Below are 18,012 nucleotides of genomic sequence, written 5' to 3'. Positions count from 1 at the left end.
ATAAACCAGGTCAGATGGGATCAGCATCATTAAACGTGCTACAGGCAAGAGGGTTTGTGTGTTGGTTTGGTTTAATAATAGTTTCAACGTTTTCACAAAGCTAAATCCCATGAGACCTTTTTTTTGGGGGGGTCCTATTATTTGGTGCGCCAATTAAAAAGGTATGACCTTCCATCTTTACACCAGGGAGGCAAACTTCAACAAGCTCTCACTGCAACCAGCTTCAAGATGTGTGCCAGTCTAGTAGAAGAAGCAGGAATGACATGAACGCCACCTGGGACAGCAGTGTCAGGTTGACTAAGGTTGCAAAAGAAGTCGTGGGAAATTTCCACACATGTGGGTTTGAATGTGCCCTGTGGCTCCCATTCCTGGAACATTCAGAAGCTGCAAAATAAAATATAATGCTTCCTGTTTTGCCCCCAATAATATTAGCCAGTCAGTAGGGTCAAGACCTCCTGGCACCCGAGATGGCATGCCAAATGCTTCCCCCTCTTACCTGGTGATATGCCAAACTCCACTCTTCTCACCCCATGGATTAAAAAAGGAAGAGATGGGTAGAGCAGAAGTGTGGAGGAGAGGGGGTACTACCTAACACTCCCCTCCATATTCCTTGTTCTGCTCAACCCCCTCCCAGTTCAGTGGGATAAGGAGGAAGAGCAAGGCAGGCTAGTGGGCAGACAGAGGTGGGTGCCCTCTGCCAATCTGCTAGTTGAAGTGACTGCCTCAGTCAGTCAGAGTCAATTAATAGGTGACCTCCTCAGTCAATCAATAGGGATGGACTGGTCCTATATATATGCATGTGTGTACTGTACAATTGGAAGAGGTGATAACCTCTTGAAATACATACAGGTGGGACCTCAGTATCCACTGATGTGACTCATCACTGATATCGGGGTCCACTTTTAAATGCCTTGTAACAAGAAAAAAAATCAAAATCCAATTTCCTACCTTCGCACTGTTTAATAATTTTCATTCCACTAGATTCCATGATTCACCCCGTCAAGTGGCTGAATGTGATATAGCATCTATACCAATGCATTCTGGGGCAATAATGGAGAAATAAGAAACCTGAAAGTGAGTCTTTAAAGCTATTTTTTCACTGATTTGGTACCCACTGATTTTTTTTTTTAATCCACTGGGGGTTCCAGAACGCTAATTTGTTCCCTTTCCTCAGGGCTGCATTGCGGCTGCACCAGCACTGAAAAGCTGGATAGGATTGGACCCTTAGCTGTTTCTGTTGACTTGGGAAGGTTAATTGAACACAGTGGGTCTTATTTTCAAATAAACATACGCGTGTATATATAGGATTGAATATTTACCACCAACAAAATGAAAGACAGCATGAAAATAGACACCTTTCATCCAGTCATTTCAAAATGAAATTTTCTACAAAAAAAAAATAAATTTTCCATTATATGGGGGAGGGGGGAATCCTAAAAATTTAATCCACTTACTTTTGTGTGATTGTTTCTATTCTGAGGCTCACGAGCTGTTGTCAAATGCTGAGATAGTTTATTTCGTAAAAAATTAAACTACTGTCATCACATGTATATAGTAGAATTAAAGGCTATCTAATGAAACTAGTGGTTCCAAAACAAATGCTGCCCTTTCTTTGAAACACAACAAATGATTGACTGGCAGGACACCCTTCTACAAGAAATAGTGGCAGCCAGAGTTTAATTTGTAAAAGGAAAGGTACTTAGGTTCTTCTTAGGGTGCCCCTTATGTCAGCACTTTCCAGCACTGGCATAGCAGTGCCAATGGGACATGTACTGCATCCTGCAGTTGGGTGTCACTCGAGGAGGTCTCCTCAAAGTAAGGGGAGGTTTGTTCCCTTAGCTCAGAGCAGCAGTGCCCTTATGTCAGTACTGGAAAGAACTGACATAAAGGGTTAGGATTGTGCCCTTAGAAGCTGTTCTTCATTATCATCAAAAGGCACAGAAGCTGCCTGTGGTAAGTCAGCAATACGGTGGAAAGCATTCTTTACATGCTCAGAGGTACTAGTTTCATCCAACTAGCAGATGCATATTATAGGAAACTCAGCTCCAACTTAATGCAGCATTGGTAGTTAATGAACATCTAAACATACTTGCATTCACGTATACATCAGAAGGCCATGGTCCAACCCAATATATTTCCCCTCCAAGACAGAGAAAATTTAAAATATCTAATAGGTACATTAACCATGACTCTCAGTGCCAAGAGCTTACCTTCCCTTTCAAGAAGTATTGTGTTTTTTTTATCAGTGCCAGCTGATGCATTCACCCAAATGTTTAATCTATATTCATAGTTATCCATATATATTTCTGCCTTTCTTCACCCATAATTCTTCAGAGCAGAACCAGACCTCCCAAATGTGTCAGCTGTCTTCTTTCCTAAAAAGCAAGATTCTAGATCTCATGGCTTGGGGTGGTGGTGGACAGGTCGATGAAAGTGTCGACCCAATGTGCGGCGGCAGTGAAGAAGGCCAATTCTATGCTTGGGATCATTAGAAAAGGTATTGAGAACAAAACGGCTAATATTATAATTCCGTTGTACAAATCGATGGTAAGGCCACATCTGGAGTATTGTGTCCAGTTCTGGTCGCCGCATCTCAAAAAAGACATAGTGGAAATGGAAAAGGTGCAAAAGAGAGCGACTAAGATGATTACGGGGCTGGGGCACCTTCCTTATGAGGAAAGGCTATGGCGTTTGGGCCTCTTCAGCCTAGAAAAGAGACGCTTGAGGGGGGACATGATTGAGACATACAAAATTATGCAGGGGATGGACAGACTGGATAGGGAGATGCTCTTTACACTCTCACATAATACCAGAACCAGGGGACATCCACTAAAATTGAGTGTTGGGCGGGTTAGGACAGACAAAAGAAAATATTTCTTTACTCAGCGCGTGGTCGGTCTGTGGAACTCCTTGCCACAGGATGTGGTGCTGGCATCTACCCTAGACGCCTTTAAAAGGGGATTGGACGAGTTTCTGGAGGAAAAATCCATTATGGGGTACAAGCCATGATGTGTATGTACAACCTCCTGATTTTAGGAATGGATTAAGTCAGAATGCCAGATGTAGGGGAGAGCACCAGGATGAGGTCTCTTGTTATCTGGTGTGCTCCCTGGGGCATTTGGTGGGCCGCTGTGAGATACAGGAAGCTGGACTAGATGGGCCTATGGCCTGATCCAGTGGGGCTGTTCTTATGTTCTTATGTTTATGTTCTTATGGCTGCCGGATATTTACAGGTCAGGTTTGGAAAAACTTTCTGTGTTCAGCTTTATAATTCACTTGGTCCGGCTGAAGTTTTTATTTACATTCCTGTATCCCATCATCCCTGCAGACCTTCTTCCCCTATTTATTATTGTGTTTTTAAAGTACAAACACACTGAAGTTTCTAAAGGGACTAGAACAAAGCATGTGACCCAGAAGGTTTATGGAGGACAAGCACTATGCACACATTTTATTGAATTGCATACTTTGAGCACTAAGCTGGCAGTTTCTTGACACATATTTGGATATTTCAATGTATAAAATGAGTTCATACTCCCAGCCACTCACCCCACAATCAGAACTCTTCCCCTTCTGGTTGTTCCATCTACAGTCAAAGCAAACAAGTGATCTCCCATATCTTGGTTTTTTTTAAAAAAAAAACAAGCCTCTTTGCATTATTTTTAAGATAGATATTTGAAAGGCACACTTCTCAATCCTAACAAAGGACTGACTTCCTACCAATGCAGTTACAAGATGGAAGTAACATAGCATCACTTTATTTGTTTTGTAGCACATGATGATGATCAAACAACCTCTGAGAATTGTTTTTAATTAAAAAAAAAAGACACACAGTTCAAAGATTCCACGCTAAGTATCAGGTGGAGAAACATGGATTCAGGGATCTCCCTGGCCAACTTTGGAGGTACCAGTCTATCCAGCACCTTGGAACACATGCCTGTATATCAGCCTCTCTTGTTTATTTCCCCTCATCACGGGAACAGAGAAATTCTATTAAAGATTGTAGGAAGCCGCAGCAGTCTTAACACATACACCCCACAAGTCAAAAGTTGGGGATAAACCCCAACGTGTTCTTTTGCTGCAGAACTGGGGTTTAAAGCCAATATGCAGTCCCAGAACCACAACTAGTTGGGGAAACTGGCTTAAATGGCTTTTAGTGTCTAATCCAGAGGAGAAGAAAACCAAGCCTGATTCCAGGGTAGGCAAGCCCATTTATGAATCTAAGCTGGAAGCTAGATTAGCAGTAGCAGCAATTTTGGGAAGGAATGTAGTATCACTAACATTTTTTCATCAATAATGCCTAGAGCTGTGGTTCCCAAACTGTGGGTCAGGACCCACTAGCGGGTCAGGACTTGATTTTTGGTGGGTAGCAAAATTGACAAGGAAAATGTATTGAGCCCTATGGAAACAGAAACGGAGCAACACAAGCACATTTATTCATGAGTAGGTGACCTTGTAATGGCACCAGAATGATCCCAATCTGATGGACATGGAGCTCAAGAAGCAATCCCAATCTGATGGACCTCTTGGAGCTTGGAGACAATGCTCCAAGAGGCAGTTCCATCCCCCCCCCCCCCAAACAATAGTAAAAAGAATAAAAAGTGGCTGGTAAAGTGAAATGTTTTTTAGCCTTGTAAAGCTAGGTGGGTCCTGATAGAGTGTTCTTTTGAAAAGTGGGTCCTGAAGCTAAAAAGTTTGGGAACCACCACTCTAGAGGATTTGAAAACACAAAACTGAGGATCTGAGAGCAGGAAAATATTCCATTGCTGGATACCCCTACTCCCCACCTAGGGCCCAATCCTATGCAACTTTCCAGCGCTGATGCAGCTGTGCCAACGGGGTGTGCGCTGCATCCTGCGTTGTGGGGGCAGCCACAGAGGCCTCTTCAAGGTCAGGGAATGTTTATTCCCTTACCTCAGGGGTGCTTCAGAGCTGGAAAGTTGCATAGGATTGGGCTCCTAGATTTTTAGATGTTTTCAAATCTGAACCAAAACCCCTTAAATGGAAAGTGACTTCTCCTTGCACTATAGAGTTCACAGTGCAATCCTCTGCACCTTTATTTAGAAGAATCATTGTGTTCAATGGAACTTACTCTTTGGTAAGTGTTTGATGGAGCTTACTCTTTGGTATGTGGGCACAGGATTGCAGCCCTAGTCACAGCACCACCCAGCCTTTTCCAGCCACCTCCTCCCCCCAGCCCTTCAGAAAGCTCTTTCACTTTGTTTATTACAGGGTAGATGGGATGGGGCGGTATAAGTGTGTTGAGATGGGAACTCAAGGCTGGAGGTCCTATCCTTTGCAGGTCGGCACTAAATTTTGCCCATTGAGGCATCTGAAGGGGGCTCAGAACAAAACAAACCCAGTTTGTGTTTCAAAGTCAATCTGAACTTCTTCCCAACTCAGTTTAAAACTCAGCTTGGCTATTGTGAAGGAAGGAGAGTTATCCTATTGGCTAACTCAACTAGCCTCTCTTCCTCCACAACAAGTGGACTGGCTCTTGTTTTTCCATCAGGCCAAGGTCTCCATGCAGTGTTTCTGCATCAAGGGATGTATGCTTCTAGGCTAGCACTTGGCAAAGGATTTGGATGTTGAGGCTGGATCTACAAATGAGTCAGAGGCTATTAACAGGCATGCATTGCCAGGCTATATTCTGCATATTACCATGTCCTTAGGGCATATATAGTGGGTGCCATATCAGTGTCATGTATGCAGGATCAGGGCAGCATGGCCTGGATTTACCTTTCCATATATCCATGGCATGAGACAAATTTTCCTCCCTAGAACTTTATGACAGAGTTGGATGCTAGTAGGTTATGTGCTCTGTTGCAGAGAAGGGCAATGACAGGCCAAGGTATCCATGCTAAATGTGTATGGCCTACAGGGGCAGTGGTAACCAGGAGAGAAAGGATCTCCTTGCCAGATAATCAGGAGCACAGACGGGTAGGACAGACTAGGTTTCTATGAAGGTGGTAGACCAGGATCGATATCAAGTCCTTGTGGCATGAGAAGTCAGGAAGTGTCCCTGCTCGATATTAGCAAACTGGCTTTTCCATCTCAGGAAGTTTGTGGCAGAGGCATGTGCCCATCCCAGATTTATCCATGGTACAGATGGTCATTGACTGACAGATGTAAAAGGTCCAGGTCCATTAGATGTGGGCAGATATGCACCCACCAGACTCACCACTGCATGTGTGGATAGTAGTACAGCCTGGATGACCAATTTCTAAAGCCTGGACAGACAGCAGAGTCTCCATGCCAGCTCTCTGTGGCACAAGCAGAGCTCCAAAGATCAGTCTCTATGGTGTGGGGAGGAGCTGCAGACGGTGCTTCCGACGGATGTGCCTCTGGAGAGTGTTGCGTTCGCCAAAGCGCATGTGACATGCTTCGCACTGGTAGGGCCGCTCGCCTGTGTGCACCCGCTGGTGATGCGAGAGTTCTCCAGAGTCACGGAAGCTGCGTTGGCAGATGGGGCACTGGTGGGGCTTGCGTCCCGAGTGGGTATACTTGTGGCGCTCCAGGTGGGAAGTGCGCTTGAAAGCCTTGCCGCATGCTCTGCAGACATGAGGCTTGCTCTCTGAGTGGGTAATGCTGTGGCGCTGTAGGTACGATAGATACTCAAATGTTCGTGAGCACACAGGACAACAGTACACCTTGCGCAAGGTCCCCCCACTCCCACTGCCTTCAGTGCTTCCTGCTGCTGTTCCTGCCCCCAACCCCTCTTCCACTAGTACCGTGTACGGCAGCCCCTGACTGTCAATCAACAAGTAGCGTCCCAATCGAGATGGTTCTCCTTGTTCTGTGCCTGCTGTCCCTCCAGGAACATGTGCCCGTTTACCAGCTGGCAGCCCATTCAAACCTTGAAGAAGGGCACTACCAGAAGAAGGTAATGGTGGACGAGAAAGTTTAGGAGGTGAAATTTGGACATCTCCTCCTTCATCCTCCCGCTCCATCTTGATGGACTGCCCCACATTACTTGTGGGCTCTTGCAGATGGGGGTGTTCCAAGGGTTCTGGTGGTCTGTGGGGATCCACTATTGACTTGGAATGTCTCTGCAGCTCCATAAGTATTTTTTTTAAATAAGTATTGTCTTGTGATCAATCACCAAATCTGCAAAGAGGAAGAAAAAGGAATTAAAAATCCTGTTTCATACGGCTGTATCAGAGCTGTAGTTAGTAGGGTGGCCTGCTCGTTCAATAATTGCATTAAATGAATCACTCGTATTTTCATTAATCAGATCTGAATAAATCCGAATTTTTTCAAATGTTCAGTAGGGGTGCTTTTCTGAGATAGGGAAGTATAACACAGTTTGCAATTTAATTATTGATTTCTTCTTTATACAGTATCATCAATGTATTGGTATAGTATACAAGAAGAGAGGGCCCTACCCCAATTAAACATACGAGAGTCAACAGAGAATGGGGAAAGAAATGGAGGCAAGAGTAAGCACTAGAAATATGTGTGCTTCTTTCAGTTATCAGGATTTAGTCGTGGTTACAGTGGGCTTTGGGTTGAAGGCATCTTCCTAACGACTTGCTGGAAAAAGTGGGTTTAGAGGAGGGATTTGAAGGAAAGATGGCATCGTGTAGGTGTTCTAGGAAGCAGTTACAGACATTTAATAAAATTTAATAGAGAAAGGCTGTCACTCACTGTGCAACGGAGAGGCATCTTGAATAGTTCTTTGTTCATTCTCTATTACGATAACACATTTTATTTATTGGAAAAATTTATATCCTGCCTTTCCTATGCCGAAGCAAATGCCCAAGGAACCTTCTAACGCTCCATAATAAAGTGCAGAATACCATCAAAATACATAAGTGCACCCTTACTGTACAATCCAACCAATTAAAATTGGCCTCTAGCAATCAGTCACTTATGGCTGCAATTCTAGGCAGGTTTACTTGGCAGTAAATTCCACTTAGTTTAGTAGGCCTTGTATCTGAGTAAGCATGCACAAAGTTGGGCTGCAAAACTGTAGTTAATTAGTTTACAAATTACCATGAACATCTGCAAGCCTACCAGACAGAGCTACCAAAAGCTTATTGACTAGTAAACCCCACTAGACACAATAAGGCTTCCTTCAGAACAAACATGCTTTAGATGGGACTGCACCTCTCTTTGCCTTGGAGAGTTCACACATGTTGAGTTTCAAATAACAACAAAGTATTATTCTGGCATCAGCTAGAATCTGTTCTGCCTTGTTCCCCTTCTCTATAAACGGATTCAGGACATTACTCACAACAACAGAGAGCAAAGAGTGTATAAACACTACAGAAGTCAAATTTCTGCAAAACCCTTGAAGAGGTACTCTGCTTATTTTGAACAAACTGAATGCAACTTTAGTCCTTCCCATCTGTGGAAAATGATAACCACATTTTGCTTTGTAGAAGTCACAGTCTGTAGCGGGTATGTGCAGTACAAGCCAGTAATAGCAACAAAGAAGGCAAAAGATTTCATGAAATTTTGACTAAACACAATCCTATGCATATCTACTCAGAAGTAAGTTCAATGAGGCTTACTTCCAGGGAAGTGTGTATAAGATTGTAACCTTATCCCTAGGAAATAGTGGGGTATAAACCTCTAGAGGAGGGGTAGGAAGGACAGAAGAAATAGCAACAAATGCTCTCATATAAAATATTCTATCTATGAAGTTCTTTGCCGGGTGAACACTTAGACATTTTGTATAACTTGTTAACAGTTTTTAAAAACCTTTACCCTAAGGATTAGGGTCATTACCCTAAAACCACTTTGGAGGCAGGAAATCTTTCCTGAGGTTATCCCCCAGCTATGCTCAAGTATGCCAGGCAATGCCATGTTCCACAGCAAATGTGGAGTCAAAGGAGTGGTTTGGTGTTTGGGGCTATGACCCCTAGTTTGTACCCAGTCTGTGGCCTTGAGTAACTGTCTCCATCTAGTACAACATTCTTTTTTCCCAGTCAAATGCCTCTGGAAAGCTTACAAGCCAAGTGTGAGAGCAACAGTTTTCCCTTGCTGTGTATTCTCAGCCTCTGGTAGAGAGAGGTAGAGTGCCTCTGAAAATAGAGGCTCCATTTAGCTATTGTATCTTACAGGAGGAGCTTGCATGGTCAGAGCTGGAGTGGTGCAAGTAACAGGTGCTTTGGATGGATGGGGTTAAACACGTTTAGGGGACTTGGGGCACACCCACGTTTTGGAGGCATCAACTCCCTTCCCTAGTTCTGGGGCTGCCTCATGTGAGCATCAGTGAAAGCATCAACTTGTCAGTAGGACATCCATCCCACACTAGCTTCTGCAACAGCTTTTCTAAACCTCACATGCAGCCTGCAAAGCCTGGTATCAAAATTCCCTACAAAGATCCTGGCTTTCTGTTGCAATGAACACCATCCTCCCATATGCACAACTGGATAGAACCCTGACCCCCAACTTACCCTGCTTGGATGGTGCTCTGAAGTGTCTCAACTCTCATTTCTGCACCCAAAGTTTCATGCCAAGGTGAGTGGGCACCAGGATATGCTCACTTTGCTACTATCCTGAGTGAAGTAAACAATGGTGTTGCTGTGGAGGTCCTAAGGGCACCAATCCAGGGCTGGCAGACTCAGTAGGCAATCAACGGCTTTGATCCAAATGAAACGGTAAGTGGTACCAGTCCAGGGCACTGTTGGGGTGCGACTGGCAGAATGTGGCCGTAGTCCCAGGTTACCAGGAAGAAGTCAGAAGAAACTAGGCTAATCTAGAAGTGCCAGTCCAAGAAGATGCCCAGGGCAGAACCGATGGCCATGATCCTGCAGAAAGTGCTGGGAACAGGTGGCGCCTATCCAGCGGGCACAGCTGGCAACAAGCGATGCCAATGCATGATTCTGGCAAGGGTAAAGAGCCAGGCTCGCTCTTTGCCAGAAGGTTTGGTGAAGTTGCTGCTCTCCTGGGCCAAACGTCAGTTGAAGGCTGGCCAAGGGACCCCTATGATGCCCAAGCAGGGGGTGACTCTCCAAAGATGCCAGCTGCTGTCACCCTGCAAAAAAGGCTTGATAGTGGTGGGGACCCAGATCAAGGTGCCAGCTTCCCCCTTACCCGCCCACCCACCCCCCACCCCCTTCAGTTGCTCAGTGGCAGCTCCCAGTGTCCTGAAGGAAGAGAAGGGGGGCATGGAGATGGAGGAGGAGACATGGAGGGAAGGGTAGGGCTCTACAGGGCGTGGGTTGGGGAAGGTTTCTACCTAGATCTGCCAGGAGGGGGGAGAGGTGGTGGTGGTGGTGCTGCTGCTGGAGGAGGAGGGGGAGGAAGAGTGGGTGTTGCAGCGAAAGGAGTCCTGACGGAAACGCAGCAGCTGCTCAGGAGAAAGAGGTTCCCGGCTAAGCACTGCTGCTGCTTTCCTGGGGATGGAGAGGGGGAGGCTGCTGCCCAAGAGATCTTGACTCCCGGCCCCCCCAGAGCCCAATCCCATGCAGGTCTACTCAGAAGTAAGCCCCATTATAGTCAATGGGGCTTACTCCCAGGAAAGTGTGGATAGGAGCCTTACAGCCCAATCCTATGCATGTCTACTCAGAAGTAAGTCTCATTAAAGTCAATGGGGCTTACTTCCAGGAAAGTGTGGGTAGGATTGGGCTGTTGGTCCCTTCCCTGCTGCGCTCCGCCAAACTCCCCTTCCGTGCCTGGATTCTTTTTTCAGGGCAAGTCAGAGAAGGGATGTCACATAATCCTCCCCAAACCTGCCCTGAGAGCCCAATCCTCTGCTTGTCTACTCAGAAGTAAGTCCCATTGAGTTCAATAGGGCTTACTCCCAGGAAAGTGTGCATAGGACTGCAGCCTCAGTCGCTCAGGGTGAGCATCACGCATCTCAGGGGAGCGCACCCGCTCTTCTTCCCTGCATCCAGAGCTTGCCATGCCAGCAGGTGGGTTGGGGCGACTTCTAGCTCGCCTCTTGGGCTACTGGGCAGGCGGGTTTGGACTGGGCTGGTCAGTTTCCTGCCAAGGACCGAACTCTATGGGGCAGTGGGAAGTTGCATTCGTAGGATCGGGGTGCAAGGAGTTAAGAACTCAGGAGTCCTGGCTGCCAGCCCCACCCACTGCATACTCTGCTCGGGACAGAGCACCCAAGCACCCATCATCAGCCCCACCTTCACTCAAGCCGCGTTCCTCTCCTCTTGCACAGAGAACCCAGGAGTCCTGCTACAACCCACTGGACCCCCTGAGAATCCGCCTGAGCGCCCACCTCCACTTTAGTTGCTTCTGCTCCTGTTTTTGCCTTGGGGTCTTCTACCTGGAATGCAGGCAGGATGCCTAAAGCTACCCATGATCCAGCAATTGCGTGATTGTCTGATTGTGTGTGTGTGTGCGCGTGCAAAATTTATGCTGCTAGACAGGCAGGAGTTCAGCAGGTGAAGCTTTTCCTGACCTGGAGAAATTGAATGGGAATTCCCCATCACTGCATCCTCGTTTATGCAGGAGGACAAACGGCACAAGGCGCAGGTGATCAGGGCACACGAACCCTGCTCGAGATATGGGGAGAAAGTAGCAGATTCGACGGGGCACGGCTGGGGGATCCGAGACTTGAAACCGAGTTGGAGTGGGGAATGAGGTTTCCTGCCGGAGAGCTTTTCCAGCAGCTCCCTTTGTACTGTTGAATCGGAGGGTGGGAGGAGCTGCAAGAGGCGGGATCTGAAGGTATTAGGGTATCCAGCAAAGGAGGTGGGGGGGATTGGTGATCTTCTTGGCCGTGAGCATCGGATTCTGCTCATCTGCTTCAACCAACAATGCCAGATTCTAGCCCAGGTGAGATGGGAACAGGACTCTGGGAGAGACAGAGAAGTGCCCAGTGGGTGGTAAAGTCTGGGGAACTTCTGCTAGACTGGAAGAGTGGGATGCAACAGGATTCCTGACCTGGGTGCTTTGGTGAAATGGTGAGGCTCTAACTTGTGAGCTTGTGCCACATGTTAAATCTCTTGATTATTGATTCTCTCTCCAGACCCTGCAGGCAAAACCTTTTCATATTTTAAAACAACAGAGTCTGCTAGTCTTAAGGACTAGCAAATTTATTAAGGCATATGCTTTCCTATACTATGCATTCCCCTGGGGGCTGGGGATAAGAATAGGCCCTCAGTTTGGCTGTACTTGTCATAAGAAGCGACTAAACAGCCATAAGAGGCAACTAAACAGCCTGGGAAGGCAGCTCATCTATGAGAAGGAAAACTCTGATCCCAAACCTCCAGTGCCTTGTGGCTACATCCAGTTATGGAAAAGGCTTCAGGAGTCAACCTCGAGGCAAAATCCGGAGCTGGAGTCCCCGAGGCAGTTCACGGCTGAACACAGCTGCTGGAACCAACCGTATTGGCCTCTGCCTTTCCATTGGACCATTTCAGCGACGTGGAGAGGGGGGATTTGCTGCATGGGTAACAGCCTATCCTCCATACCTACTTTACCCAGGCTTCGTGCACTGGAGAGGACACTCTGTTCCAGAACCACCATTCAGAGCGCGATACCATAGTCTTCCGAGACTGAAGGATGCCCACACACACCACACACTTACTTGATGAAATGGACTCCAGTCTATGAAAGTATATGCTTTCCTATACTTACTTGATGAAATGGACTCCAGCCTATGAAAGTTTATGCTGTAATAAATTGGTTCACCTTCAAGGAAGGCACAGCAAAGGGCTGTTGGCTTGCTACCATAGACTGGCACGACCACTCCTCAGAAAATGTAATCGTTTAATGATTGTTTTTTTCCACTGAAAGGTGTTCTCATACTTTATTCTGTGGATGACCTGATGAGCAAATCTATCAAAGAAGGTGGGTGGAATCTGGAAAGAAAAATGGACCCCATACAGCATTGTTTACTAGCCTGTAAAGGTAGATGGGGTGCTGAAGAATCTTGGCTTCTATTCTGACTACTTTCCTAATAAAATCTCATTGCACTCCCCCTACAACCTAGAAATTTTTATCCTGCCCACCTTATTTTGCATCAATGATTTTCTGTTCAATGAGAATTTCTTTCTCTTTTCCATCTAACAGGCTTCCTCTTTTCCAGTCTAGCAGGCTGACTTTATTATTTTATTTTCTAGAATTCCTCATGGTCTAATGATATATCTGAAATTCACACAGCAAGACAGCATTCTCAAGATCTCTGCCCCACTTAAGGAAAAACTAATCTATGGGAAGTGATCCTGCGTATGTACTCTTGCTAAGGATGTAAGAAGGACGTGGCAAGATCAGACCAAGTTTCAGCTAGTCCAGTGTTTCTCAACTAGTGGTATGAGTACCACTAGTGGTACTTAAAATTGTGTCTGTTGGTACTCATGAGACCCCCCAGGCCCCTGCCGTTTTGCAGTGAGACCAGCAATGCAACATGACAAGCAGTGGTAGGAGGCTTGGTTTGGCAGGCAGAGCTTCAGCATGCACCTGCCCTGAGCCAGGAGCCAGTGTTTGTCATGTTGTGTCCAGCCTCCCAATCTGGAACTAACAGGTGATGACATCATTACCAGTTACTTCTGGTGGTACTTTCAATAGGTGAACCATGCAAAGTGGTACACTGTGGGACAAATATTGAGAAACACTGATCTAGTCCAACATCCTTGACAAGAATCTCAGCAACCAGCAGGTACTGGATGGTCCACTGGAAAGTGACCAGTGTTTCACTGGTAGATGCAGTCTGCATAATACTCTTCTTCGAACTAGGGAACTAGTAGGTTAATAAACTTTCCACACAAGAGGGGCTGTGAGCTTGTTTTCCTTTCGCTCCATAGATTCCTATTCTCCATCCAGAGAACAGCAAATTCACCATGATAGGAGGACATTTTTGTAAGACTGCTTTGCTACTTGAAAGCTAAGGGCAGAAAAGCAGCCTGTATTAATTCTTTCACCTGAGAAACAAGAGTTATGCAAGTGATACGTTGTTCATTCATAGCACACACTCAGGTATAACAGGATATAAAGGAAAGCATGATGTTGTGAAATACTCCACAGTCATTCTTCCCCTGCAGATGCACACATACATACATACAGAGAAGACGGTAGATGGAGAGGGTATGTGATATGTTTAGGGTGAGGTCTTACTCCACCACATGGGGCCTCATGACTTCCCACCCGCTAGGATAATGACCAGGCATTGGAATCCTATTTTTAGTCTTAATTATGGGCCTTGGAGTCAAAATCATGTTTGCGCCTGCTCATTCCAGTCACTGCTCTGACATGTTCAGACTCCCCCCCCCCCCATAACCATTCATGCCAGTAGTTATGGTAGGGGTTCTTTTTTGTGTTGTTTGCCAGAATCCCTTTTCATTAATTCAGCTTCCCTGAGATTCTCCCTTTTATGTGGAAGATGAACATCCAGCATGTTTTGTAATGCAAGCCCAACCAACCAAACGGATTCCACACAGTTCTTCTGAGACATCTGACTGTGAGAGTCTGTCAGTCAGTGGTAGCATTCTTGCTTTGAGTGGTAGCTTGGGGTAGGGCTGAGAAAAGATCCTTGCCTGAAAAATACTGGAGAGGCAGTGGACAAAACAGAGCTAGTTGGGGCAATGGAAAGATTCAATTCATGTGTTTATGTGCGTCAACTACGAGTCAACTCGTACTTTTGTGTCTTATGATTTCCTTAGTGGAAGGATGAAGCAAAGGTCCCAGTCAGGGTGAAATCCTGAGCACACTTGTTTGGGAGGAAACCTCTTTGATATTTTGGAAACAATCATAGAATTCCACTGTCCAAGCTTAACTGCCTTTGAATAGTGAAAGAACTTCCACCTTCTGTTATATTGGCTAGTGATATTGGAGACGCTTCTGCCCCCATCCACCACATTTATGGTCAGCTGAAGAGGATCTTCTTGTAGTTCCATCCATTCTATAAAATTAGCTAAGATCCAGAGTAAGGACTTTTCTCTAGAATAGCTCTAGTACAGTCCCCAGTGACCCCTTTGAATTTGAGCTGAATTTGTGTGTTCTATGATTTGTAATTTGATTTTATACTTAATCTCCACCCTTAAAAGTCCTTCTTTGACCTACCCAGCCAATTGTTGTTTTGTTGTTGATTTCAAAATTTTCTCATGGGTGTTTTAATGTTCCTTTGCTATATGAAAATTATTCTTTTCCAGTAAAACACAATGTTTCTTAAAAAAAACAAAAACACCACAAAACTCCTTTCTTGCAATTGGGGACAGAATTTTCAAAGCATCACTGTAGATTGGGCATTTCCAGACATGCTCCTCATAGTGCCACACAATCATGGCTTTTCTGCAGTTAGTCGCAAGTGAAATTGCATTGCTACATACATCCACACCAGCCCATGCTGGTTAGTTGGTTTTTTAAATATAAATTTATTATATGAAAGGCAAGACTACAATAATACATTTAAAACGTTTTAAAAATTAAAAAAACACACAGATGTAACAGTTCAGGGGGCTCTTCTCAAGTCAGGTGAAAAGAAATAGTCAAGTGAGTGCGATTTTTAGAGTAAGAAAAATTAACAGGATTTACAGTGTAATCCTATGCATGTCTACTCAGAAGTCTGCCTCATTAAGGGCCTAATCCTATCCAACTTTTCAGCTCTGGTGTAGCCACAATGCAGCCCCATGGTAAGGGAACACATGTACGGAAAACCTTGAGAAGGACCCAGTGACTGCCCCTCCACCATAGGATGCAGCGCACTCCACTGGCACAACTGTAAAAGCACTGGAAAAGTGGATAGGATTGGGCCCTAAGTTGACACAGGTAAGTGTGTGTATAAGATTGCAGCTTTATACATGTCACCATCATGGCAATGTAGGACTAAGTGCGTTAGCCAAGAAGATCCTTCCAGAAAGATGGATGGGACATAAAAGGTAATTTTCATCTTGTTATACAGAATTCTGGCCATATTAGAGGGCAATCCATAGGGCAATATGGAGTGGCTGACCCTCCTCCTTTCACTTCTGTTTATTTGTGTGTGTTGATATGCAAAGTAAGACTGAGTAATTTCAAAGGAACTTACTCCTATGTAAGTGTGTTTAGGATTGCAATCTTTATTGATTTGCTGTTGCCCATGCCTCTCCCCACATTAAATATATAGTGTCAAGTGGATGATAATGTGACTAACCTTTTACTCCTGTCCTTTCAGCCTCTTCCATGCTAATAAACTAGTAATGCAATCTGAGTGCTTACACAATATGAGCACTAATACAATATATTGTTAATTTGCAAACTAAAACAAAACATTACAAATTTTATTGCCCCCCCCCCCAAAAAAAAAACCTCCCATGCAGTGGCGTCCCTAGGGTTCATGTCACCCGGTGCGGGATACCAGCGTGTCACCCCCCATGCAGTGGGTGGGGCAACAACCCAGGTGGAGGGCGTGGTGATGTACCATCACTCCGCCCCCACTCGTTTTTTGGCTGTACCTTTTGATAGAACAAAGATAGAACATATTCTGCATGAAATTACGCATTGACTGATATATAACATGATGGTATTATTCTTCCAAATTGTGATTTTAGTGATTTTGGTCACTAGTTGTGTCACACATACACAAACCCGGGTGTCAACTTACTAACACTTTATTGCAGCAGTTCTCAAACTTTTAGCACTGGGACCTACTTTTTAGAATGACAATCTGCCCAAGACCCACCAGAAGTGATGTCTTGGTGGAAGTGACATCATCAGGCAAATTAAAATAAATAAGTATTAATAGTTAAAGTAAAACAAAAAATTAAATAAGCAGAAGCCAACCCTGTTCCACCAAGTGAATTTTCTCTGTAGCCTGCCTGCAATAACTCACACACACCCCCCCCCTCCAAAACCGGTAAGGTTTTCAGCCTTACCCAGTGCCCAGTTCAATTTAAGAACTTCCATTTCAACCAGATCACTGTCAGGAGCCACCTGGCTTTGCAAGTCTCAAAAAAGTTCACCTTATCAGCTGAAGCCTCTGTTTTGATCCTTTTTAGTGGGGGGGGGGGGGGAGGGAGGCTGCCTTCTGGAGCATTTGTTGAGCTCCAGTTCCAACAGACCAGGACCATTCTGGTATTAAATCCGGATAAGACAGAGGCTCTCCTGGTTTGGAAATCCTCGATGGAGGTGCTGGATTATCGACTTGCTCTGAATGGGGTTGCACTCCCTCTGAAGGAGCAGGTTCGCAGCTTGGGGGTCCTCCTGGACTCGCAGCTGCTCCTGGATTCCCAGGTGGCGGCTGTGGCTAGAGGGGCCTTTGCTCAGCTTCGGCTGGTGCGCCAGCTGCGACCGTACTTGGATCGTGCAGACCTGGCCACGGTGATCCACGCCACGGTGACATAGAGGTTAGATTACTGTAACACGCTCTATGTGGGGCTGCCCCTGAAGACGGTTTGGAAACTACAATTAGTACAGAATGCGGCGGCCCGTGTGGTCACCGGAGCCAGGCGGTTTGACTTTGTCAGCCTGCTTCTCCGGGGGCTACATTGGCTGCCCATTCATTTCCGGGCCCAATTCAAGGTGCTGGTTTTGACCTTTAAAGCCCTATACTGCTCTGGGCCAGGATATCTTAGAGACCGCCTACTCCCGTACAATCTGGCTCGTCCTCTCAGGTCATCAGAGAAGGCCTTTTTGCAAGTGCCGCCACCCAAGGAGGTCCGGGGGGTGGCTGCAAGAAATAGGGCCTTCTCGGTAGTGGCACCAACATTATGGAACTCCCTTCCCCTTGACTTGAGAATGGCTCCCTCTCTTGAGAGTTTTCGGCGAGGCCTGAAAACACTGTTGTTTAAACAAGCCTTCTGATTTCTGGCCTTCTTAACTTTTTTATACATCTTTTAGTTTTACAGGCTTGATTCCTCGGTGATCTGCTCTTTTACTCTTTTAATCTGACTACTGTTTTTATGGCCTCTGTAGTGTGTTTTTAAATGTTTTTATCTGCTTGTATTAATGTTTTTAAAATTTGTTTTTTTAATATGTTGTTAGCCACCCTGGGTCCCGTTAGGGAGAAGGGCGGGATAAAAATAAAGTTTTATTATTATTATTTATTATTATTCTGGTGGCTTCACATTCCCCTTTGCCTGGCCTGACCACCAGCCAAGGTATGTTTGCTTACTCATGAGTAAATGCAAC

General features: G+C 45.5%; 1 protein-coding gene across 1 annotated transcript; it reads right to left on the bottom strand.

Moving 5' to 3' along the window:
• Positions 1 to 3,418: 3,418 nt before the first annotated feature.
• Positions 3,419 to 10,017, bottom strand: LOC136651715 (zinc finger protein 581-like). The gene is made up of 2 exons (XM_066628350.1): positions 9,402 to 10,017; positions 3,419 to 7,104 (listed from the first exon to the last, which is right to left on the bottom strand). The coding sequence occupies exon 2, from the start codon at positions 7,056 to 7,058 to the stop codon at positions 6,294 to 6,296; it is 765 nt and encodes a 254-aa protein (XP_066484447.1). The 5' UTR covers positions 7,059 to 7,104; positions 9,402 to 10,017; the 3' UTR covers positions 3,419 to 6,293.
• Between the last annotated feature and the right edge of the window lie 7,995 nt (positions 10,018 to 18,012).

The sequence above is a fragment of the Tiliqua scincoides genome, chromosome 5 (genome assembly GCF_035046505.1).
Source record: "Tiliqua scincoides isolate rTilSci1 chromosome 5, rTilSci1.hap2, whole genome shotgun sequence".
Lineage (NCBI taxonomy): Eukaryota > Metazoa > Chordata > Lepidosauria > Squamata > Scincidae > Tiliqua > Tiliqua scincoides.
The sequence above is the reverse complement of the archived record's forward strand: the minus strand, read 5'-3'. Positions and strand labels throughout refer to the sequence as shown.